The sequence below is a fragment of the Cupressus sempervirens genome, chromosome 10, assembly GCF_028749045.1.
Source record: "Cupressus sempervirens isolate cs-2001-9-10 chromosome 10, ASM2874904v1, whole genome shotgun sequence".
NCBI lineage: Eukaryota > Viridiplantae > Streptophyta > Pinopsida > Cupressales > Cupressaceae > Cupressus > Cupressus sempervirens.
In genome coordinates, this window is record NC_143127.1 from 121,642,086 (window position 1) to 121,668,856 (window position 26,771).

General features: G+C 38.4%; 1 protein-coding gene across 1 annotated transcript in view; it reads right to left on the reverse strand.

Annotated features, from left to right (window-relative positions):
- LOC149532900 (alpha/beta-Hydrolases superfamily protein) overlaps positions 1–26,771 on the reverse strand; it is a 278,963-nt gene that overhangs the window by 211,223 nt on the left and 40,969 nt on the right. The window contains exon 3 of the mRNA XM_089805113.1: positions 102–157. Within this exon, the coding sequence (XP_089661239.1) occupies positions 102–157 (56 nt within the window). The remainder of the gene's footprint in view (positions 1–101; positions 158–26,771) is intronic.

Sequence of the window (26,771 nt, forward strand, 5' to 3'; positions counted from 1 at the left end):
ATTCTGGGAGAGATGAGAGAATAGTTCATTTGAGATTCCTAGTTTCATTTATGTCTAAGAAAATGCAAAGTGCAACCAGGCCTGTTATGAGAAAACATTACCAGCTTCCCTTGTTGGAACCACTCATCAGCCTTGCTTGGCATATCTGAATACTTACCTGCATAGAGTTTAGAAATCAGCCTCTCAAAGACTAATTCATACAAAATGTACATCCATTGTTCAAATCTACTTTTTCCTTATATTTGCACTCACATTTTGACAATTTCCCAAATAAAGAATAAAATACAAATCATCCTAAAAGCAACTTCTCATGTTTCATGATATTTGGAGAAGATCTTGGCTGCTGTAAAGTATTTCTCTAATTGCAGTTTTTTAACACCCATATTTTTCTTTATGTAATTCTAATTAAGAAAAAAAATATTGTTGTGTTGTGCATGCTGGTATCAAACAAAAAGACAGCTAAAATTTGTGTTTGGAATCTTTGGTGTGTTAAAATTTGTTCATTACATGCTAAATCCTACCAAACCAGGTCTTGCTTGGGTAAACAATGATAGAGAATATGAAATCTAAACTTTGGAATTGAATTCTTTAAAAAGGAAAAGGAGGAAGATGTCAACTGACGAAAGATTCTACTTGCCAACAATTATTGCTGTTAAAAAAACAGAATTGAGTCTTTATCAAAAATTTGATAAGTCACACAATATGATAGTAAATAGTCTGCAAAATTGTAGTAGCAAAGATTTATCATTAGCTGGAGGTGATGCCTTGAGTAGTAGTAAAATTGTTTAAACCAGCCTAATTCTTCTGCCAATTTTCAAGAACTATTACAGCTTAATAAATAGCTAGTCAAATATAATGGTAATCTCAATTTGGGAGCCTCACATAACTAGTTATTTAGACCACCCTTAGTAGATCGATATTTATTGCTGATATTAATAATGCAAAAGCACCTTAGTAGCTATGTCTAAAAGATAACTTACAATTAATTTAAAACCATCTTGTAACTTCTCCATTAAGTCATATATACAAACCACACACATTGAAGTGTGTGCCATCCAAACCTCTCAAACTCCATGCATTCATTCTTCCAACATTTAGTAGCAAACCAAGTAACCCCTAGGAAGGGTATGCTGATCTAGAACAACTATACCCTTGGACAAGGTAGACTGGTTGAGAAGAAGGGAGAATTATTGTCAAAGGAGTTTTGTCCAATTACCATTAAATCTTCTTCCAAAAAGGAAATAATGATCCAAAGAAGAAGAAATCTCCAGTCAAAAAACTCATCATCTAAGATAAGATAAATTTATTACTATCCAACTAGAGACCAACAAGGGTCTAAGGGATTGGAAACAGTGCAAAAGGGGAAAACGCCAACAAGGCAAGCACCAAACGATGTCTTGGATAAGAGCATGAAAGAAAAAGGATAGAACAAGGAAAGAACAAAATTCTCCTCACAGATGAGAAGCAATCTAGAATAGAAGGGTACAATCTAGGATGATAAGGCACCCTGAATCGTCGCCTCTGGAACCTGTTGGAATTAGAGTGACATTGTTGAGTGTGCCCTCTACAAAGCCTCACAAATCTGGTGAGACTTGAAATAAAGCAAAGAGACCGCTTTGTCCCCCAACCAAGAACCACAGGTGTGAAGAAGGAGGTGATAAATTGCTGAAGACTCTGTCTCAATGGGAACTGAAGTTGTAGTGTGTGAACACGAAGCCGCAAGGTCTCCCGGAGATAAAGTGCAAGACACCTCTAGTCTGTGTATCTGAAGAATAAAGAAAGGGACCTACGTTCCCTGAACAAGCAATAGAACCTCCCCTGATCTCATAGTAGATGGGGCAATGAAAACAAAATAGGTCTAAGTCTCCACCTCCCCAAGGGGGCAAAGTGGGCAGTCCTATCCTCTTTGTTGATCTGGTGGTCAGTCTAGATACGTAGCTGGTGAAAACCACTCTAAAAGATCCCAAGGAGATGCGAAGGGCATGAGTCCAACGACAAGTAAGGTACCAAGAGCGCATAATGACCCCACCCTAGATATCAAAGAAGTGCTCGGCATAGAGGGCTATCCACGGTCGGAGCCCCCTTGGAGGGTTACTCAAAGTCATGATAATATATTGTATGCAGAGGTCAAGTCTAACATGCTCATTCATCTCCTGCTGAGACAGAAGGAGGTGAGTGACATGTCTAGAGAGAACTGAAAGGGGGAAGGCGATCTATCGCAAAACTAATCAAACCAAGAGGGGCAAAGGCCTAGGAGAACCAGCAGCAAGACATACCATCAAGATTAGATCCCACAATCCCCTCGGAAGAACAAAAGGCCAAGTAGGAATATCTATGAGGGCCCTCACTAGAGTCAATGAAGCATCAAAGTCAGTGAAGAAATCAAACCAAATCAAAAATAGTCCCCAAACTAAAAGGATGAGCCCCAAACTCAAACAGAATGATATTGTGGGGTGTGGACCGATGGCATTTGATAATGAGCAGAAGAAAAAGAGTCTAGACTCTCTCAATTGAAGCCCAATCAAACTTCAAGCGGGAGGGATCCCACACAATAGAGCCATAGAGGACAGTCAGCTTGACCAAAGTGTCTGGAAGCGACATCTTGCTCATGATATCTTAGAAGTGGTAATGGAAACACTGTCTCTCGAGCATAGCAAGGGAGTTGAGGCCCTTACTAACCTGGGGCTGCATGGTCGGTCTCAAGCTGAAACAAGGTCCAGAGAACTTGACCCCCAAGTAAGTGCATAAAGATGTGATATTGATCCCAACACCCTCAAAGTGAAAATGGAGATGTGAGGTCTTCAAAATATTGAAGACCATAACCTGAGTCTTGCCCAGGTTCGCAACTAACTACCATGAGTCACAAAAGGAGGTTAACCCATCCAGAAGCCGTTGTAGCCCCTCGAGGGAAGAAGCAAGGAGAACCACATTGTCTACAAATAATAGAATGGAGATCAAAACCTAGTGTAAGTAGCAGCCATCGTCAGGAAGTCAAAAATCCCAAAAGGAGGCCTTGAGCTCATCAATATAGATACCGAAAAGAGTGGGGGAGAGAGGGCAACCTTGCTTCACCCTGATGGTGCTCTAAATAGGATCTAGAAATCCCTTTGGAATCCTAAATCTGCCCACAACACTCATATAATCTCATAATAGCCGTCAAGAGAACCTCAGAAATCCTAATGGCCCTAAGTTGGATGAAGGGTGCTCCCCTTAATACCTTAAACACATAACAGAAACAAAGAAATAACAACAATTTGCGAGAACAAAATATGGGCTTCTTATTATTGTCACAAATGTGGAATTACAAAACTCAAAATTACAATATGCTAACACACATGGGCGCCTTCATTACAGTAATCTCCAAGACAAAGTTGCGAACCACCCAAAGCTATTCTAGACAATCTACGAACATTTCTTAAATAGTTAATTTTATGCCGCCAAGGAAGGTTCTAAACACTCAAACTTAATACCTAGGGTCGACAAACCCTAACAATACATATAGAGTCAACCGAATACACCTTTGACATTTATTTTGGAAGTTTTGGTCGGCCTAACTTTGAAAGGCCATAACCTTTAAACCGTTGCTCTGATTTTCTATTATAACCCCTTTTAAGAATCCTCAACTTCTAATCTGCAACATTGGATCTGTGCAAGCGCCCATTTGTCGAGTTTTCGGGCCTCATTCGGGCACGTTCAGGCCTTCAAAACTAAGCGCAAAGTTTTTGTACCAAAAATCCACAATAGCTTCACCAATACTTATGATATGGCATTGAGCCTCAACTAGCAAGCTGATATGACTAAGATGAACCTCCACCTCTGAATTTAGGACATTCCAAGCTCATATGACTAACTCATTGAGTAGCAAGCCTCCATAGACAAAAACTTTGCATTAAGATAACCCTTATTCAAACAATCGAAATGAGATATTTTTGGTTGATGCAAGATTGCTCTTACACCTAGGATGCTCCTGCATTAGACACCCAGGGTAATTTGAGAAGTGACCCTGTCATGTCTCAGATGTTCAGAGGAAAACCAAAACTATTAACCTCCTCCCTTGCTAGCCATGATGAATCTTCTACTGGCCTCCCTTTCCATTTGACCATGTACTCTTCATAGGTTTTGTTCCTTGTACTTTTGCCAACACGGCTGTCCAATATCTCCTCAATCTCCTTTCTAGCCGAACTAGCTCTGGAATCCTCCACTACACTTCTGCAACTTCATCTCCATTACCTCTTTCATAATACTCTGTCAAATCTGAAATGTTAAATACTAGTGAAATGTTCAGTTCAATAGGCAACTCCACTTCATAGGCATTTCCAGAATCATGTCTTTTCACTATCTTGCACGATCCAAACTTCTTCATTTCTAGCTTATTAAATGTACCCACTGGAAAATGCTCATTTCTCAAATGAACCATGACTTCATCTCCAATCTGAAATTTCTTATCTTATACCTCCTTTTCACATCTGTCTTAGCCTTGTACTATGCATTTATCTTTATACATGTGCTTCCTCACCTCCTCGTGAATGTTCTTCAAATGTACAGCAAAATCTTCTGCTTAAGCACTACTTATTTCTCCTTAACCAATTGTCTCAATTCTGGGATTGCTCCCATATACAATCTGGAATGGTGATTTACTAGTACTCTTGTTGACAGAATTATTATATGCAAACTATGCTTGTGGTAAAATCAAATCCCATCCTTTTGGTTGATCTCCAACTAAACATCTCAAAAAGTTTCCCAAACTACAATTAACAACTTTTGTTTGTCCATCAGTCTGTGGATGATATGATGAATTGAACTTCAAATCTATCTTCAATTTATTCCACAATGTACACCAGAAAAACCCAACAAATCTGGTATCTCAATCTAAAACTATACTCTTTGGCAGACCATGTAGTCTCACCACTTTTCTAAAAAACCACTCTGCTATATGAACATCATCAGTAGTCTTTTTGCTGGAAATGAAATGTGTCATCTTTGAAAACTTCTCAACCATCACAAAAATAGAATCATGCCCTCACTGAGTCCTTGGTAATCCAAGAACAAAATTCATGTTAACATCCTCCCACGGCTTCTCTAGTACAAGTAATGGCTGATACAACCCCATATTCTACTTCATGACTTTCGCTATCTGACATACTCTGCTACTCTATACAAACTTTTAACATCTTGCTGCAACTATAACCAATAATAGTTGTCAACAACCAAAGCAATTGTCTTATCTCTCCCACAATGTCTAGCCAATCCTCAACAAATGTTGTCTTCTACAAGGAGCATATGCAACTCTGTTAGACTTCCCACTCTTGTGTTTCAAAACAAATGTATAACTCTGCAAAAACTCAACCCACTTCAAATGCCTTTGGTTCAATTTTCCTTGACTATTCAAATATTGCAAAGCTTGATGGTTAGTATACAAAACAAACTCCTTAGGAAGAAGATAGTTTCTCCACTTCTTCAATGCCTGAACTATAGCATAAAATTCTAGTCATCCTGCACCCAGGCAATACGGTATGGGTACAAATGTTTTTGCCTCTTGAGATTTAACTTGGTGACCATCTTTCCTGACAATCACACCAGATTATCAGTACTTCCACCATCAATGATCACATCACGGCACTTATCTTCTCATTTGCACCTGGTGCGAAACAAAGTCCTCCTTTGATCAGGTTCATTCTCATCACTCAGCAAGACTCTTCCATTAACTAGGACTTCTCCTTTTTCAATATCTTCAAAATGGGATGATTTGGCATCTTCATCAACATGCACAACTCTGGACTAGCATTTGGTTCTTTGATCTGTCCTTCCTTGGCATTGGGAACATTCAAATGCTCTATGCCCTTCCTCTCCACAGTGAAAACATTTTCCATGAAAACCTCCCCTTCCAAATCCTTGCCCTCTTTCTTTTCCTCTCTAATCTCTATTGTTCTGTTCATGGAAACAATTGGAATTGTTTCCCATTTGGTTCTAACTACTACTATTGGCCTCATTCTTGTTCTTTTGATCATCATTTTGGCCTCCATAAGACCATCCGCTAGATCTTCCACTGTGACCTCTTCCACTATTCTTGTTATCGAACTTTTTTCTCAACTTCTCCTCAACTCTTAGGGAAAACTAGTGTAATGTCCCCCACTTAGCCAGTTTGGAGGTATGTTGTCGTTAGCCCATTCTTGTATGGTCCCGAGGGCTAACCAGGACTTCAAAAGGGATCCTGAGGTTATTTGGCCTAGTCAAATTTAATTATAGGCCAAACGGAGTTCGTTTGTTGGGTTGTCAGAAAGACTTACTATTTTTAGTAAGCCAATAGGGGGATGCAGTGCCTTCAATTTTCAGTGACAGGATGAGATGCATTTTGTTGGGCTCTTTCTAATGAGTTATTATATGTGGGATTTCGAGTTTATTTGGTATATTATTTTAATGTTTGAAGTTACAACAGTAAAGTGACTATTTAAATTAAATATTATAATGTTTCATAAAGTCACTTTATAAAAATCAAGAGTCCCCCTTTTGAGTACATACATGGACTTTGTAAAAAGAAAAAAAGAAGTAATATTAAAAGTCATGTATTATCCCACATTGGCAAGACGGAAGCGTGGAGCAAGTGAGGAAGGGATTAAAAGGAAGAGGATAGCTCTCATTTATGGAGGCTGGGGAAATATCAAAGAAATTGGAGAATTTTCTGGAGATTATATCTCAATAGTTTGAAGGACGAAATCCCTTCAAGTTGGAAATCTTGACGCCATTGAAAGATATGGTCTTGAGATTCAACATGGTAGCAGTCTGAAAAAGTAGATACAAAAAAGCAGCCCGAAAAAAGCGGAACAGAAAAAGCAGGCGGAAAAAGCAATTCGTAAAAGCATTTCAAAAAGCGGAACCGAAAAAGCAGGCTGAAAAAGCGGGTACGAAAAAGCAGGCTGAAAAAACAATTCGAAAAAAGCAAAGCAGAAGGGGCAGCATAAGCCATCTATAACCAGGTTCTTTTGTTAGTATTGTTTTTAGGGTGTTATAAGCTTCAGCTGTAAGTGTGCATTATACCAGCGTTATCATTTTGTAATCCTTGTAAATGCCAAAGTCTTGGCCATATTTCATGAGCATTGTAATTTTCATTGCAATTAAGAAGATAATAGTTGCTAGTGTCATTTAAGCAATTTAATATCATTATTTATCAGCTAGTTAGTTTGCATACCAACTGTTTCTAAAAATGCCAGTTGGTTGTAGGTGTTCATTTCTCATGCTTAGATCATATATATGCACTGAATATTGGCAAAATTAGTAGCAAAGTCATGTTAGGTCATTTGTGTAGTCCATTGTAGTCTTCTAGCACAAGATTTTCATTGATGCAAATTGTAAAAAGGTCATTTGAAGCTAGCTGAAATACTATATCAGTCATACGTCCCTTGCATGTGAATTGTTTGATGAAATTCCTTGAGCTTTCATTAGCATTTTTGAGGGCAGATTTGAGGAGGGTTATTACAACTAGTACGCCTCCTCAATACTGGTCATTCAAACCAGACTTTCTCCTTGTTGGCTTCCGCGTGGCTTGTTCTGATGAGAACTCAATAGAACTCTTTTGTATACTCCTGAACAAATCTTCCCGCTTGCTTCAACCCTTGCATCTTCTTCAGCAAATCAAGCTCATAATCCACAGGAATGAACTGTCGTTTATTTTAGCTATCATTCGATGCCATCTGGTGATTTTGACTTTTCCTCTTCTATTTCGCTCCAATTGGATCTCTTGCCACCAAATCTTCGATTGACCTTTCAATTTTCCCTTTGTGTAATGTCCCCATTTTTTCCAGCATTGGAATTTCAGGAATTAGCCTATTATTATGATCCTCGTAGGCTAATTACTATGGATAGATGGTCTTCTGTGGCAATGGCTTGGCTTGGGAGGGTGTTATCTTCTCCATATCTCAGTAAGCTACAAGTTGGCCTTCGTTTGACTCAGATCGGAAATTGTTTGGGCTTAGTTTTGTGTACTTACTATTTGTGATAATTTGGTGTTGATCGAAATAGACCCATTCTGTTTTTGGAAAATGTATTTGGTCACATGGAGAAATAATAGGTATGACTCCTATTTCAAACGACATTTTTAAATGATGAGTATTTTGGGAGTTATTATATTTTTAGTGGCCAGATTATTATTAACTATTAAATTGCTTATTATAAAGTTATAATTTAAATTTATAATTTCACTTAAATTGAGAGTTGAGTTATAATTGGAAGGTGTCATTTATTAATTAGTTAAGTCAAGTCAAATGAGAGAATCTATCAAAAGCTTCTAATTAATGTTGTGTGGTGAAGCTTCTTGAGTGAAGTTACATTCCGACAACAAAAGGGAATCTGGAGGTTATAAATACAAGCTTATTTCATTGGGAAAAGCATGCTTAGATATTTATTTGCTTTTGTGGCTTTTTCTGAGTTCTGATTTGTGTGCCCTTGTTGAAGTATAAGGGTCTAAATTCTGGATTGTTCCATTGGATCTACAGCTGAAGTACCCAAAACTGAGATTTAATTCTGGGATTGCTTTGCAAATAGTTGTTGAGGTAAAACTATTTGCTAATTTCTCCTACTGTTCTAACTGTGTCTAAGGAGATCTGTGTTGTTGAAGGTTATTGTTTGCATTTGTGAGAAATCCATTAGAGTCTTCTACACCAGCTTGCATCTGCATATTGGAGGGTCAATTTGGGCATATTTCAGATAGTCATTTTTCATCTAGAGGCCATGTTTGGGTATTGCTAACGTCTACAGTCATTGGCAAAGCTGAGATATCAATCTTGGAGGAGGGACGTTATTTCTCTAGTGCTTGCGATTCATATTTAGGAGACTGTGAATTATTAAGGGCTGGAAATGCACAACACAAGGCCTGCGTTCCATATTTCTTGGCATTGCGAACTGTTATGGCAGGTCTGCATTTTTCAGTTTGAGGGTTTTGGTTTACATTATAAGCTTGCGATCTGATGTTTTGAAGCCAGCGATTTGCCAAAGGCTGCCATTACTATAGAATTGGGCAGCGATCAGTGAAAGAGAAGAGTGCAAATGCTATAAAAATCAGGTGCCATTATTTCCATTTGTAAATTTAAGTTTTCCTAGAAGTTCAATAAAAATGCATGGTGGAATTTCAGTATCAATTGTCCAATTTGATATTTCCTTCAATTTTATTTTCACATTTCATCAAATAAATGTGAAATTCAGTATTTCTTTGGTGCATCATATATATTTTCAAAATAACTTTCTTTGCAAGGAATTGGTGTTAAATTGTATATTCAAATTGCTAGCAATAAGAACGCAAGGGGGCACATATAAATCTGAATTTTCATAAGATAGACAAGGAATTAGCAGAAACAAAGATAAGATTTCATGCATATTGCTAGTTTGATAGTTGAGTCAGGTGAGGGACATTACATTTTGCAAACTTGACTCTATCTGGATCCTCAATGTCTTCATATTCAAAGTACTCTTCTGATTCATTGATCCAATCGATCAATTCCTCTGGGTTAAGATTTCCCGAAAATGTGTGAACATCAAACTTAGGTCTTTTTCCAATCTTGGAAATGGCCTTAAGAAGCTTTTCCTCCTCTGGGTTAAGAACTCCATCTACTACTGCTTGATCAGTGTTTCCTTCTTCTTTTTCATCCTCACTTTCATTATCTCCTACAGCAATATTCATTCCTCTACACATTTGTTCTTGCAATGCTTGCATTTGCCTCCAGGGGGGTTCTTAAACCCTCAAACGTAACAACTATGACTATTCCACCATACTCTCTTCATGGAGGCATCTTCACACTTCCGCTGAAACCCTAGTACAAACTGCCTCATAGTTGGCTATCTATCTACACGCACAACCCAAACCACGGTCTTGGTGCAACTGCCTCACAGTCAGTGATCTATCTACACACTCAAGAACTCCTACTCTAATACCACTTGATGGAGGGTGCTCCCCTTAGTACCTTAACCACATAACAGAAACAAAGAAATAACAATTTGCAAGAACAAAATACGGGCTTCTTATTATCACTGCAAATGCAGAATTACAAAATTCAAAATTACAATATGCTAACCCACATGGGCACCTTCATTGCAGTAATCTGTAAGACAAAGCTACGAACTATCATGGAGAGCTATCCTAGAGAATCTACAGGCATTTCTTAAATAGGCAATTTTATGCCGCCCTAGAAGGTTCTAGACACTCAACTTAATACCTAGGGTCGACAGACCCTAACAATACATCTAGAGTTGGCCAAATACACCTTTGACATTTATTTTGGAAGTTTTGGTCGGCCCAAATTTGGAAGGCCATAACTTTAAAACCATTGCTCCAATTATAACCCCTTTTTGGAATCCTCAGCTTTTGATCTATAGGCTCGAATCCGCAGAAGTGCCCATCCATCGAGTTTTCAAGCCTCATTTGGGTACGTTTAGGCATTCAAAACTGAGCCCAAAGTTTTTGTACCAAAAATCTACAATAACTTCACCGATACTTGTGATATGGCATTGAGCCTCAACTAGCAGGCTGATATGATCGAGATGAACCTCCACATCTGAAATTAGAACATTCTAAACCCGTATGACTGACTTACAAAGTAGCAAGCCTCCACAGACAAAAACTTTGCATTAAGACAACCATTATTTAGACAAATGAATGAAACATTTTTGGTTGATGCAAGATTGCTCTTTCACCCAGGATGCTCCTGCTTCAAACTCTTTGGAAGAAATCCGCCAGAGGAACAAAATCAAAGGCTTTGCAAAAGTCTACAAAGTAAAAATGAACTTTTGCCAAGCGGTGTCAAGCCTCCTTAATGACAGTCCATCGAGTCTAAATGTGGTCCATGGTCTGAAAATCTATACGAAAATAGGCCTGACCTCTAGCCCGACAGTATTGTTGATAAGAAAACTCATTGTCCAATTTAGTAAATGATAGAATAGTGAACATTATCGATGAAGGGTTACCATAAATGAGAACTGAACTAAATTATGAATAAGCATTATGTTACATAATTGCCATTGATGTCAAAGCTTGATACATGCAAAAGACATAAGAAATTGTTGTTAGAAAGAATATGCTATTGTGTTGGAAAGAATTAGCCTAATGTTTGATATTGACAAAAGGTAAGCATTACCAAGAAAAGAAAGGAAAGGAGATGTAAGATTTTGTAACATCTCCTTTTAGGCTTAGACTGTCATTACCAATTTAACCCAAATTTCATATTTATGCCCTAAGCTAAATGGATAGAGAAATAATGTTTAAGTCTAAGATATTCAAGGTAAAGAGAATTATTCATTTAACTCATTCGATTAAGTTATCTATGTAAATATTATTGACATCCATACCAACCTTATTATGACTTTAATTTTGATGAAGTAAGGATTAGGCATGCAATCAAGGTGCCCAAAGACCAATTACAATAGGCTACCTCAAAGTTTACAAGTCCAAGCCCATATCCTATCTTGTGACTTTCCCTCAAGGCTTCCAAGGTGCTGGACCCTACCTTGTCCAGGAATAAGACTATTGATTGAGTTTAGAGAAGCCCCTCGTTGGGAAACATTGCAGTCCCTTCCTCATCAAGTACCATTTAGTAGCAAATATGAGCATGGACATTATATGATTATGACCTATTACTTATCAGCATATATATTATAGACGAAAATATTAGACCTTTCGGGAATAGATTTATACATTATATATAGATGATTCTGATTTCATCCTTATTTACATATAATATATATAATAGACTATATAAATATATGTACAATCTACACACACATTTTGATTTTAGTGTAAACATATTTATATATAACCACAAATTTTATATATTTACTTTTTATATTAAATATAACTTTACAAGTATGTTAACTGTCTGATTTCTATATATAAATCCTATCTGATTTACATACATATAAATATTTTTCTGATTTCAATATTATAACTGATGAAAATACTAAACATGTATATATGTTGGACCATATTTCTTTTATATATATAGTGGTCCTCCTAATATAATAATCTCTACATCAGTACGATTTATAGATAGTTTTTACATCATACCCATATACTTTCGTTCTTCTCCATACCTCTCTCTATATATTATTTTATCATCTTCCAAGTCAATACCTTTTTGATCCATATAATTAGTATCAAATATACTTTCATAGGTCCCTACTAATTTTCAATCTCCCCCTGTTAGTGTTACAAGGCACTAAGAGCGTGGGGGGGAGGAGCGAGTCGGTGCAACCACCGATGTAAAAGCCTTTTCAATTATCTTCCAAGTAAACCAACATGCAATGGAAATTATAACATATAAACAAAGTAAATGAAACATTCAAAACATGCAACATAAGAACAAGAAGATTTTTCTCGTGGAAACCCTTGATTTGTTGGAAAAAACATGATGGGAATCAGCACCCACATGTCTCACTACTGCAGCAATATAAAATTCCCTGTTAGGAGCATTACACATCCCGTTAGGGGAATTACCCGGCAAAGAGTATCTATAGCCCGATTAAAAGCTATTACAAAATCCATGTTAAGAGCTACCTAAGTAAGGGATTCGAAGCTCCTTTTGAGAGTCACCTAGTTAGAGGATTTAATCTTCAAACCTATTAGGGTCTTCCTCACCCTCTTAGGAGTGACCCTGTAAGGGATCTAGCTTGGAAAACCTATTAGTATTCAACAAATAAAGTGATCTAAAATTAGCACTTACTGCTTGACAGATTCAATGTCATTCTACTTAATTGTTGTAATCTGAATCTCTTCTACAACACTTCAACACTTCTGCCAAATCACAATCATGCATCACAATTCATTGCAACTTACAAAAAATTCAGTTTACATCTCCTTTTATATACCTTTTCATGTCAGTGGAAAACCCTAAACATGTTACCCAAGTCAACTCCCAAGACAATTCACCAAGACAATAATTCAGACTTTAACTCCACTAATTTACCAATTCAAGACAACTTACCCTATGGTCCTCTGTTCTAAATGTTGTCACCTGTTCACTTCATCAAATCTCTACCTATACTTGAAACTTGTTGGTGCAACTCTAGACATGGACCGATATGACTCTGTTGATGCTTCCATATGAACCACACACTCTGAAACATCCAAATCTTCATTACTAATGAGTGATTCCATAACTAACTATCCTCTCGCCAATACTCTAAACACTCGGCAAATTCATTGGTTTGATCCAATTCACTAACGGTATAGCTGATCAATCACCTCCAGGATGCTTTGTTGCCAACAATGACAACACTACTTCAGGCTCTCTAACTCAAGCTTCTTCATCATTATACCAACAATCTCCCCCTTTGGCATTGGTGGCAACAATTGGTAAAATATTGACTAAGTGTCTATACTTGCAAAAATGTACCTCTAATGCAAAATGTATCTTTGATCAATCAACAAAAGTCGACTCCCCCTCAGTTGATGCAAAAACTGTATGTAACTCCACGTCTCCCCCTTACATAGTCATAGCCACAAAATTGTTCACTAACGCTAACTCCTCTATTGCAATCTTACAATTTTTAACTGATTAACTCCCACTTTGAAAACAATGGAAAAGGTATGCAAAAAATGTAAATTGGTATGCAAATACATCTACAAATTTGGTCCTGAAGATCATTTACCCAAGTCTTTTGTAGATTCTCCATGATTACTATCTGACCATGTAGTACATAGCCCAACTCTTCCAGTGCATCCACTGTGTTGATGTTTGGTAGCTACAATCAGATAAACCTATGAGACAATACTATTGTCGATATATATATATGAGATATAATATATATATTCATTATATATCATATATATATATATATATATATATATATATATATATAAGTATTATTATGTTAGAGAAATTAATGCAATAAGACTAAAAAAATACCATATATATATATATATATATATATCATAGTTAAACTACCCTGGGGACGGGGAGACGGGGGGAATAGTTTCTGGGACAAGGGGACAAAGGGGCCTCAATTTGGGGACGGCAGGGGGGTAAATGTTAATTACAAAAAGATGTATAACAATATAAGACATAAATATGAAGTAGAAGTTCATCATGACTGCTACTGCTAGTTTAGTTTTACATTGCATTGAACATTGAACAATAAAAAAGATCTAAATTCTAACAACTTCTATCAAATAAATTAAATAATCAAAGATTAAGATTCAACTTCAAAAGTCATAGATATCAATTTATCAAAAGTATGAGTATCACTATCTCATCAATGTCATCATAAAGATAATTACATTAAGTAGCATGAAGCATGATATGATCACAATGTTCAATGTTCAATGTTCACTGGTTCATATATCTAAGTCTCAAGATAAAAAACAAGTACAAAATCAAAATGTCAAGGCCCAAGGGCCACTAAAATGCAGTAGAGCCTAGAGGCCTCTTAATATCCTTGTGAAGCTCATGCTCAGGCTCAGCAAACTCATCATCCAAACTCTCAGACTCTCCAAGTCCAAAAGTCGTGAGAGGAACACCAACCTCTAAATGGGCCCCACATACCCTAGGGATAAAAAAACATAATAAAGCGTTATTATAAAATCTTTTTAATTTATTTTATTTTTTGCTTTTCAACTTTCCCTAAACAGGGGACATCTGTTTGTCCCCTAGAGAAGCTAAGGGACGTTTCCTCATCTCCTTGTCCCCACAAGGGATGCAAGGATGTCCCCCATCCCCGACGGCACAATGGTGGCGTCATTAGGGACACAGGAATGTCATCCCCCCGTCCCAAGTGCATCCTCATCTCTCGTGCATCGAGGAAAAAGAGCGGGAATGCGACCCATATTACTATGATATATGTGTGTGTATATTAATTAATAGAGTATTTGTTAATGAATAGACACGTCCCATGAAGGGACATGTCTCATCCACAGTATAAATCAGAGAGAGATTGTTGCCCTTGAAAAGAATATACCGTATAGGCAGTGCTATTACATTTGCATCAATCCCCCTCTTTTAACATGGTATCAAAGCATTTAAGGAGAAAATTTTACTAAAATATTCAATCTAAAATGTTGCCCTAATTTGCTATTCTCGAAACTATAAAAGAAACAAAGAAAGTAAGAATATATTTGTTTTTTATCTTTAATATAAATGAGGTATAATGGAGGTATCAATTGTATGTACAAGTGCCAGATGCAAATCGTGTGCCAATACATCACAATCCAAGACTATGTTTATATTCAACTTAATGTTGACAAAATGCATTATAGATTCTATGCAACATCAATGCATTAATTCAAATATTTAAAACTTTGTATGATATCTATTTTGCAACAACACATAATCAATCCAAACATTTTGTTAAACCTACATAGAGACTATCAAAGTCATTAGGAAGCGAATTCTACATGGAAGAAATCTTGCTGCACTGATTTTATAAGCCGCAAGGACACCAATATGTTAGTGAAAGGAGAACCAATATTTCAGAAAATTTGTTCACAGTATTGTAGAGCTCCGAAACTTATTTTTGAAGTTACAGAACTTACGATTACAATAGATATATGGTAAATGAGTTGGAGAAAGCGAAAGCAATCTCTGAAAGAATTTTAAGGAGGCTTTGAAGAATGTTTCGCCCATTATACTTATTGATAAAATTGGGCCTACGGTAAAGCTGAGAGGAGGAATTGTTTCTCATCTTTGTACATTTATGGACAAACTTAAAACACGTGCCCACTATATTGTTATTGGAGCAACTAACCAGCCCAAACGTATCGATTCGATGCTTGAAAGGTTTGGAAGTTTCAACAAAAAGATTAATGTTGGAGGTAAGTATTAATTGTTTATTTCTTATGAAAATAAGTGAATATAAATTGGGAAATTAATCACCTTAGATTATTATGTGGCATTCATAAAGAAATAATATGTTGAAAATATAGATTAAAGCATATATATAGACAATGGAATACATCCATATAAGTTGAAAGTATATATTTTAATTAGATATTTGTCTATATTATATTGGAATGATCTTATATTATCATACAAAATATTTTATTATCCTAGAGTATTATATTAGTCTCTCTTATTTCTTTTATTTCTTTTGATGAATAGTTACCTTTTCTATTAATAAAATATACTCAGTTTACAATTCACAAAAAAGGGGCCAGTGGATACAAGATCACCACGTGAAAGAGTTCAAATGGCCGAAGCCGAACAAAAAACACGGCCGCAGCCGGAATCAGAAACTATTCATCAAAAAAAAACAAAATAAGGCAACCTTAGGCTGCCAAAGCAGTGCCAGCCAAGGATGGTGGATCATCTTTATCTTGAAAACCCCAATCATCTTTAGGATTGGGGGGCGGGCTGGGAACAGTCCAGCCATTGTCACCAGCAGTAGCAACAGTGGCAACCTCCACATCTTTAACCTCTGGTTGCGGAGGAGAAATCGCCAGGTCCAAGCGAGGCCACTTCCCTCAGTGCGCACGATGGGAACCAGGAGGAGGAGCCAGGGACCAACCAGAACCACCATGGGGTGGGGAAGCTGAGCAGCGCCTCCATCCACCATCACCACCACTGGGAGAGCAGTGGCGGGAAGCCTGGGAGTGCGGGGTGTGCAAGTGGTGGCCGAAGGAGTGGTGCCGAGGACGGCGGCTGCAGGGCGTCAAGGTCTCCGCTGAGGCATCTGGAGGAACTCTGGCGTAAGTACAAGCAGCTCTTGCAAGTGAGCAACTTCGAGTGCAACTTTATTAGCTTGCACCTATATCTGCATAATTACATTATTACAAATGCATGCCTTAGTATATGTAGCAATGTTAACATCCAAAAAACTATGTGAAAAGAACAACATTCCTATCTTTCCACAAAGAAAACAGGATCTCCAGCTTGAAGGTATGCCAAATCTAGGTGAACTTCCAAAGAAATCTGGGAGAGTCACCCAGTAAAATCATATGCCAAGAGAAAAACTCAAGTCTGAATGGCTTGAAGAAATCATGAATCCAGTGCCAATAATTTGAGCACGCTTGCAGAACCAAAAAATATGCAAGAAAGACTCTGGTTGTCCACAAAAGGGGCATCTAGGGTCAGGAACCCCAATGTGTTTGAGTCAAGGCCCCAGGGGAAGACCTTGGAAGGCCAGGCACTAAGCAAAATGCGCAATCTTGGGTTCAATTATAGCATTCCATATGGTGTCAAAGCGTTTTCTCCATTGAGAAAGGGAAGATTGCAAATGCCATCTGTGGTTTAGCGTATCCACCATGGGAAGATTAGGCGAAAGCCATCTGTAGCCCAAACTTGCCTTGTAATTAGAAAAAAGAGTGGCAAGAAACCACCTCCAATCAAGCCACCAAGGGCGAACAAACTGAATCCCCACTTTATGAACTAAGTGAACAGGGATGGAAGAAAGCAGAAGGTCAAAAGTCTGCCAGTTTGAATGGACAAGGCGGTACTGTAGTTGCATATCTTCCTAGGTCCTGAAATTCATGGTGACTTGTGAAAAGAGGTCCTTTGGAGTTCTAATACCACGTTTGAAAAAACGCAGAGCACTAGCCCCTTGAGTCTTGGCGAGGGGAGTACCCTGAATGGCAAACAGGGGAGACCACCATATGTTATGCTGATTCAAGGAGAGGCCATTGCGGAATTCATCTCCAGCCCATCGAAGCCAGGGCTTAACAACCTCCCAGGCTTTCCAGATGCTCTTGATGACAAAGGAGCCCTGAATGACCACGGGCTCATGCATAATGAGAAGGGTTTGGAAACCAATCCCCTTCCAAGTAAGCCTGTTGACAGGGAAGCCGGAAGAAATGCAGTGCCGAACCAGAATCTTCCAAGCTTCATCTCCTGAGAGAGCCCTAATAATCCATTTTGCACAGAGAGCAAGGCCTTGTCTCCGAGTGGAAAGCAAGCCAAGACCACCAGACTCTCTTGGGAGACAACAGAAGTCCCAGGCCACTCTGTGAAAGCCATGGTGATCAGAACCAAAGGCCCAGAGAAAATCCCTAAGCAATCTTTCCAGCTTCATGTAAGAGGCTTTGGATGGAGCCAAGCAGGATGAGTAATAAACATGAGTGGCCGCAAGAATCTTAGAGCAAATCTGAAATTTTTCCGTGAGGGAGAGTGGCTTTAAGATCCAATAGTTGAGCTTTTTGCTAATCTTAGCCAACACAGCATTCCAAAGTTCCACAGACGATGCCTGGAACGTAAAGGAATGCCAAGAAAGCGGAAGATTTCTCCATCAGCAACCCATTTCCACTCAAACTGGCTAAGCCAAGGTGGAGCTGGCAAAAAGGACTGGGGGAAGCAGAGTGTTTTATGCCATTGAATGGCAAAACCAGAAGCTTGACAAAAGGTGTCCAGGCAACTTAAAGCATTATTGATGTTTTCTTCATCCTCTAAATGAGTGAGAAAAGAATCATCAGCAAAGTGTCCATTGACTAATTGGGAGGATGATTCAGGCAAGGAAATGCCACGAACCTATCCTGAGGACACAGAATGAACAAGTAAATAACCAAAACCTTCCGCAACAAGGACATAAAGCACAAGAGCTAGCGGACAACCTTGTCTGATGGAACGAAAAAGACCAAAAGCCTCCAATTGCGAATTGTTGATGGTAATGCAAGCATTAGCATCCCCAAAGAGCATCTCCACGGACTGGAGGAAGTTGGGGCCAAAACCCAAAGCCTGGAGCATAGCCAAGATGAAAGGCCATTCAATGCGATCATAGGCTTTAGCAAAATCTATCTTTAAAAAGATGGCCTTCTAATTGGACTTGTAAGCCCATTCCATTCCCTCCCATACAGCAATGATGTTGTCAAGAATATATCTAGACTTGATGAATCCAATTTGCTCTGGTCGCACATTTAAGGGCAACATGTGCCTGATTTTGAGAGAGAGAGCCTTGGCAATGATCTTGTATGACACATTCAGAAGGGTAATGGATCTCCAATTGCATATATCCTCTGGATCACCAGCTTTAGGTATGAATTTGATATTTCCTTTGTTTATAATGGCTCCTAAGCTTTTAGAGTGATAGGCTTCAAGATAAACTTTGTGCAAGTTAGGACCTATATGCTCCCGGAGGTGTTTGTAGAATTCACAAGGGAACCCATCACACCCAAGGGACTTGTCATCCACCATGGAGTAGACCGCCTCTTTAAGGTCACGGAGAGAGAGAAGTTGCTCACAGAAAGTGCGTTGCTCAATTGCTAGACGGTTTGGAGTAACAGAAATACACTTTCTGAGAGCTGCCTCTTGAGCAACCGAATTTCCCTGCGAAGCAAACATGTTCTCATAGTGATGAACAAATGCTTGCAGGATGGCGGGGACACTAGACAGAACAACATTTCCTTGTTTGATTTTTTTAATCCCAACATTGGTATGACGAGCACGAAGAGCTTGAAAAAACTCCTTCGAGGCTTTGTCGCCAACCTCCAACCAGTGGAGACAGGATTTGATTTGAGCTCCCCGCGCAGCATAATTATCAGCAATTTGCTTGTCATGACAAAGCTTGGCAAGCTGAATTTGCAAGTCCACATCAAAGGGATTGAGGGTGAGGGCCTCAGAGGCTTTTTTGAGGGCAAGCGTGTTGGCTTCATAGGACCGTTTGCGGAACATAGCCAATTGTCGCCCATAAATGTGCAAGAACCGAGCAATTCTGGTAATGGCATCATTCCACCATTGAATCCAACCCCTTTGAGAATGCGGATGTGGCTCCAAGTTCCAAACACGTAGGATGTGCGAAACGGTGGAAGCATGCATCAACACAGACATGTTGAGGAAGAACTAAGACTTGGCCACCTTTGGGATAGCTGTTTGCCAAGAAATGACAACTAGATGGGGTAGTGATCAGATAATGTCACATCTGGCAGGGGAATGACAGGAAAATCTCGATCCTCAGAAAAAGAGAAAAAAGATTGCGCAATGATCATAGCACGATCAAGGTGTTTTAATATGCGGTCAGAGCCAGCTTGAAAGTTGGACCAAGTGTGCCAAACCCCACTATCCTGGCGGCAATTGGTATTGGGATCAAAAAGCCCCAATTTATTGTGCATGTAATACCAAGCTTGTCTTTCCCCAACTGCCCAACGAAAAGGTAGAATGTTGTCTTTGTCAAAGGCCACTTCAACCATATTAAAGTCCCCGCACATAACCCAAGTAGCTAGAGGCAAGTTGTTAGCCAGCGAGGCCCACATCTAGGATCTTTCCACAGCATCATTGGAAGCATTAACATTAATGACTCCAAAAGAATGATTGTTAATGGAAAGAAAAAGCCAAATAATTCTATGTGTGGGGTCAGAACCGTGCAAAATAATAGCAGAATGAAGGCGAGGTGACACGAGAGTAACTACCTCGGCCAGCTTCGTGTTGGGAAGAAAACATCATGCCATCCTACCAAATTACGCGGCATGCCGAAGCAAGCATGAAACTAGAAATTTTAAATTCTTGCAGACAGAGAAAATCTAAATTACCAAGTCTATGACGGACATCCCGAACATAGTACTTTCTGGGGAGGTTTGTCAGACCTCGCACATTCCATGATAGGAAGTTCATGAGAACTCTTCCATATCATCTTCATCCTCAAGAGAGGAGTAGTTATTCTACAAGAAGGTAGAAACATGGTTGAATTCAGACGAAAAATCCTCTGGACTTACAGCCTGACATTTCACCTTTGGTATTTCCACACGTCCAGGAGGACTGCAAGAACGCCGCGTTGCTGGTGGAGCTATGGAAGAGGTAGCAAGAGGAGTTCGCACCCAAACCAAGGAAAAAACCCTAGCGGCTACCTTAATCCCCTGCGAGCCAGCAGGGTTTGAAACCTACAAAACTCCAGAAGCAAGTCCTTTGTCCGCCGCTTGCGTCCCTACTCTGGCAGGAGTTGACGCTCCTGTAGGGATAGGAGGAACCGCGACGACCACAGCATAGGACTGCTTGGTGGGAAAGGGATTCAAGGGAGCCTTGCCCTTACGCCCAACAGTAACCCATTCTTCTTTTTTCCCTTCGGCCTGTTTGACAGGCGCCTCTTTAGGCGTGGGCTTGACCCTAGGCATAGCCAGAGGGCAGTCCTTGATCTTGTGTTCTGCGGACTGGCACCTATAACAGGTGTTGGGGAGGTTCAAGTAAAGAACCTTCTGAGAGAAGGTTCTGGTCCCAATCTGAATTTCCACAGAATCCTTGAGATCCTTGGAAAGATCCACCTCTACACAAACGTGTCGTTGCGGGCAGGTATTGAAGAATTTCTTAAGCTCCTTGGTGACAACTTTGGCAATGGACTCAATGAAAGGCCAGCAAGGCAAGGGTAGACCTGGGAACTCAACACATATAGGAACCCTAAGCTTTTTATCATCCGAGACTATGAAGTCTTGTGACCATTTTTGAAAAACAAGCAAGGAAGAATGTACAGACCATGGTCCGTTGTCAAAAACCGCGTCTGCCTGCGAGGGGTTAGCGAAGCGAAATTAAAAAAAACCTTTGGTAAGGTTTTGTGCAACGTCAAGGTGGACTCCATGAGGAGTCTAGCTCTTGTTAACCCATTCGCAGAGCATAGCTTCAGGGGGAGTCCTACCCACAAAATAACCTATTAAGGTGTGTTGTTCTAACCAATCACATGCAACATCAAATTCTTGCAAAGGAAGGATAATGTCAAGATTACCTCGTGAAAAACCTTCGGGACAAACTTGCGCGGACGTTTGTTCTGTGGAGGCGCCATGGCAGACCGAAGCAGCAGCATGAACACTAGAAACAACTGGTTCACCGCTGGCCGGAGCCATTATATCCTAGCCTAAAAAACTCCCGCAGTAAATGCGGTGTGACAAGTGGAGCTAACAGAGGGAAAGTTCAGACGAAAAGTCGTACACAAAGAACTGAAAGATCACATAAAGCAAGAAACCCTAGCAGAGCATGAACCCCAGCAGAGCATGAACCCCTTGTAGAATCCGGTCATTTCTTTTATTTCAATACATACTATAAGAGCTAGTTGCCTTGACCATTTCCATTCTCTTCGGCGATGATCTTGTAGGAAAAGGAAGATCAATATTAGATTCAAAAGTCTAACACTTCATCAAAGGCAACATTGGATGAGAAGCTCAGAAGATAGATATTCAGAGGGAGTTTGAAAATCCATGAGAATAATTGCATGATTTCGATGGGCCTGCCTCTTGTGTACATCATTAGGAAGTGATGACTTCCAAATGATTATCACTTGTATCTATAGAAGTTATTGGAAGGTGACGATCTTAAAATAATCAGTCTTCTATTATGATAGATATCTTATGATGTCTAAGCAGATCATGATAGATTATTACTTGCATGGTATATTAGGTTTCTTGAACAAACCATGGCCTTCTATTATGGTGGATATCTTATGATGTTTAAGCAAATCATGATTGATGATAACTTGCATGAAGGATTAAGTTCCTTAAACAGATCATAAATGTCTTTATGGTAAGTATTATTGAGGATATATTATCTATGAACATTATTTGAGTACTTGGAGACTATCATGTGACTTGATATTTTGAGGCCATTACTCTTGATATCATGAGATGATATCTACATGGTGGATATTTTTTGATCCAAGATATCCTTAAAACTTGTCATTCATGGTTTTACATTGAGGTAATATAATATCATGGGTTTATCCTCCCTAGCTAAGAAGGAGTGTTGATGTTTGGTAGCTTCAATCAAATAAACCTATCAGACAATACTACTATAGATATATCATTAGATATGAGATATAACTTATATATATCTAAATATTATTATGTTAGAGAAATTAATGCAATAAGACTAAAGAAATACTATATATATATATATATATATATATAATAGAGTATTTGTTAATGAATAGACATGTCCCATAAAGGGACATGTCTCATCCACAATATAAATTAGAGAGCGATTGCTTCCTTTCAAGAACACATACTGTATAGGTAGTACTTTTACATTTGAATCAATCATCCTCCTTTAACACACTGCACTCATAACTAGTAATGCAAACACAACTTTTGCCTCTCTTATTCATTTTTGCAATAGATCCATTTTTTGAATCAAATTGCTTTGTAGATCTAGTAGTGTAGTGATTTTCTTGTCTTGCTCATTATTAAAGATTCTACACTTTTTATTTGCAATGCTTAGCGATACTCTAAAACTTGCAATTGAATGACTCATTGGATCCAAACTAGCAATTAACTTTTTCAACTCCTCTTGAGTTTTAGCTCTTCTCTTCTCCATATCTTGTACAAACTTTGAAAAAATCACAGATTGTGGCAAGTAACTTACCACCTTCCTTAAATGCTTCCTTCACTTGGTTCACACCAACTATTGAAGTAACTATGTCAAGTTAATGCCTGAGCATCCTGGGTGTAAGAGCAATCTTGCATCAACCAAAAATATTTCATTTCAATTGTTTGAATAAGGGTTGTCTTAATGCAGAGTTGTTGTCTGTGGAGGCTTTGCTACTTAAAAAGTGAATCATACAAGCTCGAAATATCCTAATTTCAGAGGTGGATGTTCATCTCAGATATATCAACCTACCAGTTGAGGCTTAGGGCCATATCATGAGTATTCATGGATTTATTGTTTACAATTTTGGTATAAAAACTTCAAGCTCACAGTTGAACGCCTAAATGTGCCTAGATGAGGCCCGAAAAGTCGACAGATAAGCGTTAGCACAGATCCGAGCTTGTAGATCAAAAGCTAAGGATTCCAAAAAGTGGTTTTATTAGCCAACCAGAGCAATGGTTCAAGAGTTATGGCTTTCCAAAGTTGGGCCGACCAAAACTTCCAAAATAAATGTCAAAAATGTATTTGGCCAACTTTATATGTATTTTTAGGGTCTGTCGGCCCTACATATTAAGTTTGAATATCTAGAACATTCTTGAGCAGCATAAAATTGCCTATTTAAGAAATGTCCGAACATTGTCTAGAACAACTCTGGCTGATAGTTCGCAGCTTTGTCTTGCAGATTGCCATAATGAAGGCGCCCATGTGGGTTAGCATATTGTAATTCTGAATTCTGTAATTTCGCATTTGCAGCGATAATAAGAAACCCATATTTTGTTCTCGCAAATTGTTGCAGTTTCTTTGTTTTTGTTGTGTTTATGGTATTAAGGGGAGCACCCTTCATCACAAGTGCAATGGATTGAATCAATTTTTGTGATCTCTTTTTCTTATAGTCCTTTTGGACTTTATGCATAGCTGTATCATTAAAACTTTACATTTGTTCACTTGAAGTTGTCACCAACTTATCCAATTACTCAATTGGTGTAGCACATGAATCACAATCAACCTTAGCCACCAATTCTAACAGTGTGTCTCTTGCCGATTGGACCACTTGCATCTCTTCACTTTGTGCTTTCATCATTTGCCTCCTTGTCTTAGATTACATTGTTGTGACAATGTTTATTAGTTCATTAGAGCTTAGAGTACTGATATCAAATGGCCATTGAATGGTTGGTATATCATCTTCATCTTCATCATCAAAACTTTTCTTAAGATAAGATAAACTCTGTAAAATTGTTACCTATTCCTTCTCTTATCTGCAGTACTTTCCTTTGGTTCTTGATTTTCTTGCTTGCCTTCCACCTACACATCCTCAGTATGTGTTTGATCTTCTTTGTTTTCATCTCCTCCAATAATATATATTACGAATACATGTTGCTGGTCCTCGGTAGATACATCCATTGTGGTGTCACCATAACTTTCTTCATCGCTTGATTAGTCCCTATATTCCCTTGAGCATCTACTAGTTCATCTAGAATATTTAGGGTAGGGATATCATCTATGGTGACTTTAACACCAGCAATCTTCCACCCTTCATCAATATGAGTAATTTAGGGCTCATCTTGTTTTGGTTCATCCTCTACTTCATGAAATTCTTCTTTTTATTCCTCCTCTACACCCAATAACTTTTTCAAGATAAATTTTGTCTCATCTTCAACTAATTGAGACTCACCATTTAGTAGTCTTGTTAACCTTTGCTTGGTCTTGAATGTTGATCTATTCTTACCATTAATCTCTTTAAATTCTTCAATCTTATTATACAAGAATGTGGGGATTTGACCTTGCAACTCAATTAGACTTTTGCTCAATTTGTTCATACTAAACACAACATCCTTTATTTTCTTTTGTTCCTCTTCATTTAATTTATCATAGCGCTTGTTAACTTCAACCAAAATACCCCATTTCCTCGCTTTATTCACAATTTTGGGGCACTAACAACCTTGGACTTCTTTCCACTAGGCTGTAGCTCTTTCTGGCCCTCCTCAAATTCAATCCCTTCTTCCTCAATCTTCATCAATCTCCCTTTGCGCTTTCTCCTTCCTCCTCTTATCGGTCACCTTTAATCAAGGTTGCATGGGTACTCGTACCCACACCCCTGGTACTCGTACCCACCGAGTACCCACGTACCCAAGTACCGGGTACACGTATCCCACATACCGGGTACTCGGTGGAGAGCATCATAGCTAAGGACCTTGATTAAGATTCTGATTTTTTTTTTTTTGGTTTTTTATTTTTGCATTAGCTTGTTGTTTATCAAACTTAATTCAATACCAAATCAGTTTGAAACTTTGATACTCATTAAAAATAAACTTTATCACTGTTCAAGTCATAAGTTTATCATTTGCAATATGTCATTGTTATACGATTTAGGATCCTCTTGTTCATTTTTAAAGTCTGCCTTCTTTGTTATGCATCTAAGCATTTATCATGTATTATTATTTCAAACATATAGCAAATCTGAAACTGAAAACAATACATTACATTTGCAAACTTTATCACTGTTCTTCTTTTGAAAAACCATTGTCATGACTCATAATTTCAGATTTTTTATAAATATAAAGGTATAATTTTTAAATAAGTTTGACATACCCAAGTACCTCCGTCCCCTATTATGAAAAATACTTTAAACATTAAACATTCAGCAATAGCATATATATATATATTTCAAATTTCTTGTTTTGAATGCTCAATGTCATGACTCATGACATATATTTTGATTTTTATATTTTCTATAAAATATTAATAATATAGAAAAAATAGGCATACACACGTACCCCCGTCCCCTATTTTGAAAAATATGCGTACCCATACCCGTACCCGTTCCCGTACCCGTCCCTGTTCCCGTACCCACGTACCCGTGCAACCTTGCCTTTAATGTATTAGTTGCCTTCTTGACCTTTGAAAGCTCAAGTTTATCAGCCTCTACAGATTTCTCGTTCCTCTTAACTGGCAGTTTGACAGGAGTAGATTTCTCTTGTTTCTGTTTCACACTAGAACTTCTTATTTGCCTACCCGTTGTTGCCGAGACAACTTCAACTTCTACTCCTACTGCAATAGCAAATGTGCCAGCTTGTTTTACGTCATACTTCACTCTAGCTTTCACAATATGCTCCTCTGTAAATCCTTTCTTCAGTGCAAATTGCTCCACTTCTTTTCTAATCTACTTTATATTCAAACAAAGTTGCTCTCTCGTAGCTTGACATATGTCATAGTCGACATTCTCCTTGATCATCAAATAAGCAGTAAGTTTAGTTGTAGCTGGAATGCTATTCATTATGCTTGAGTGATATACCTTGTAGCCAATCAGCATTGGAGCATACATCACCTCTAGATCAATGATGTCATTTATTGTCATCGCTTGTTTTTCTCGCTTTGTTCCAGTCAGTCGAATGACTTCGTCCTATTGTGCAATCCTCGGTGTCAGTACTTCTCTAGTAGCACAAAATCCAGTTACTACATGAATGGCATCTTTAGTAATCTGAAATGGTCCAAGAATTGAGCATGTACTTGACTAAGAACATATCTAACTTGTTT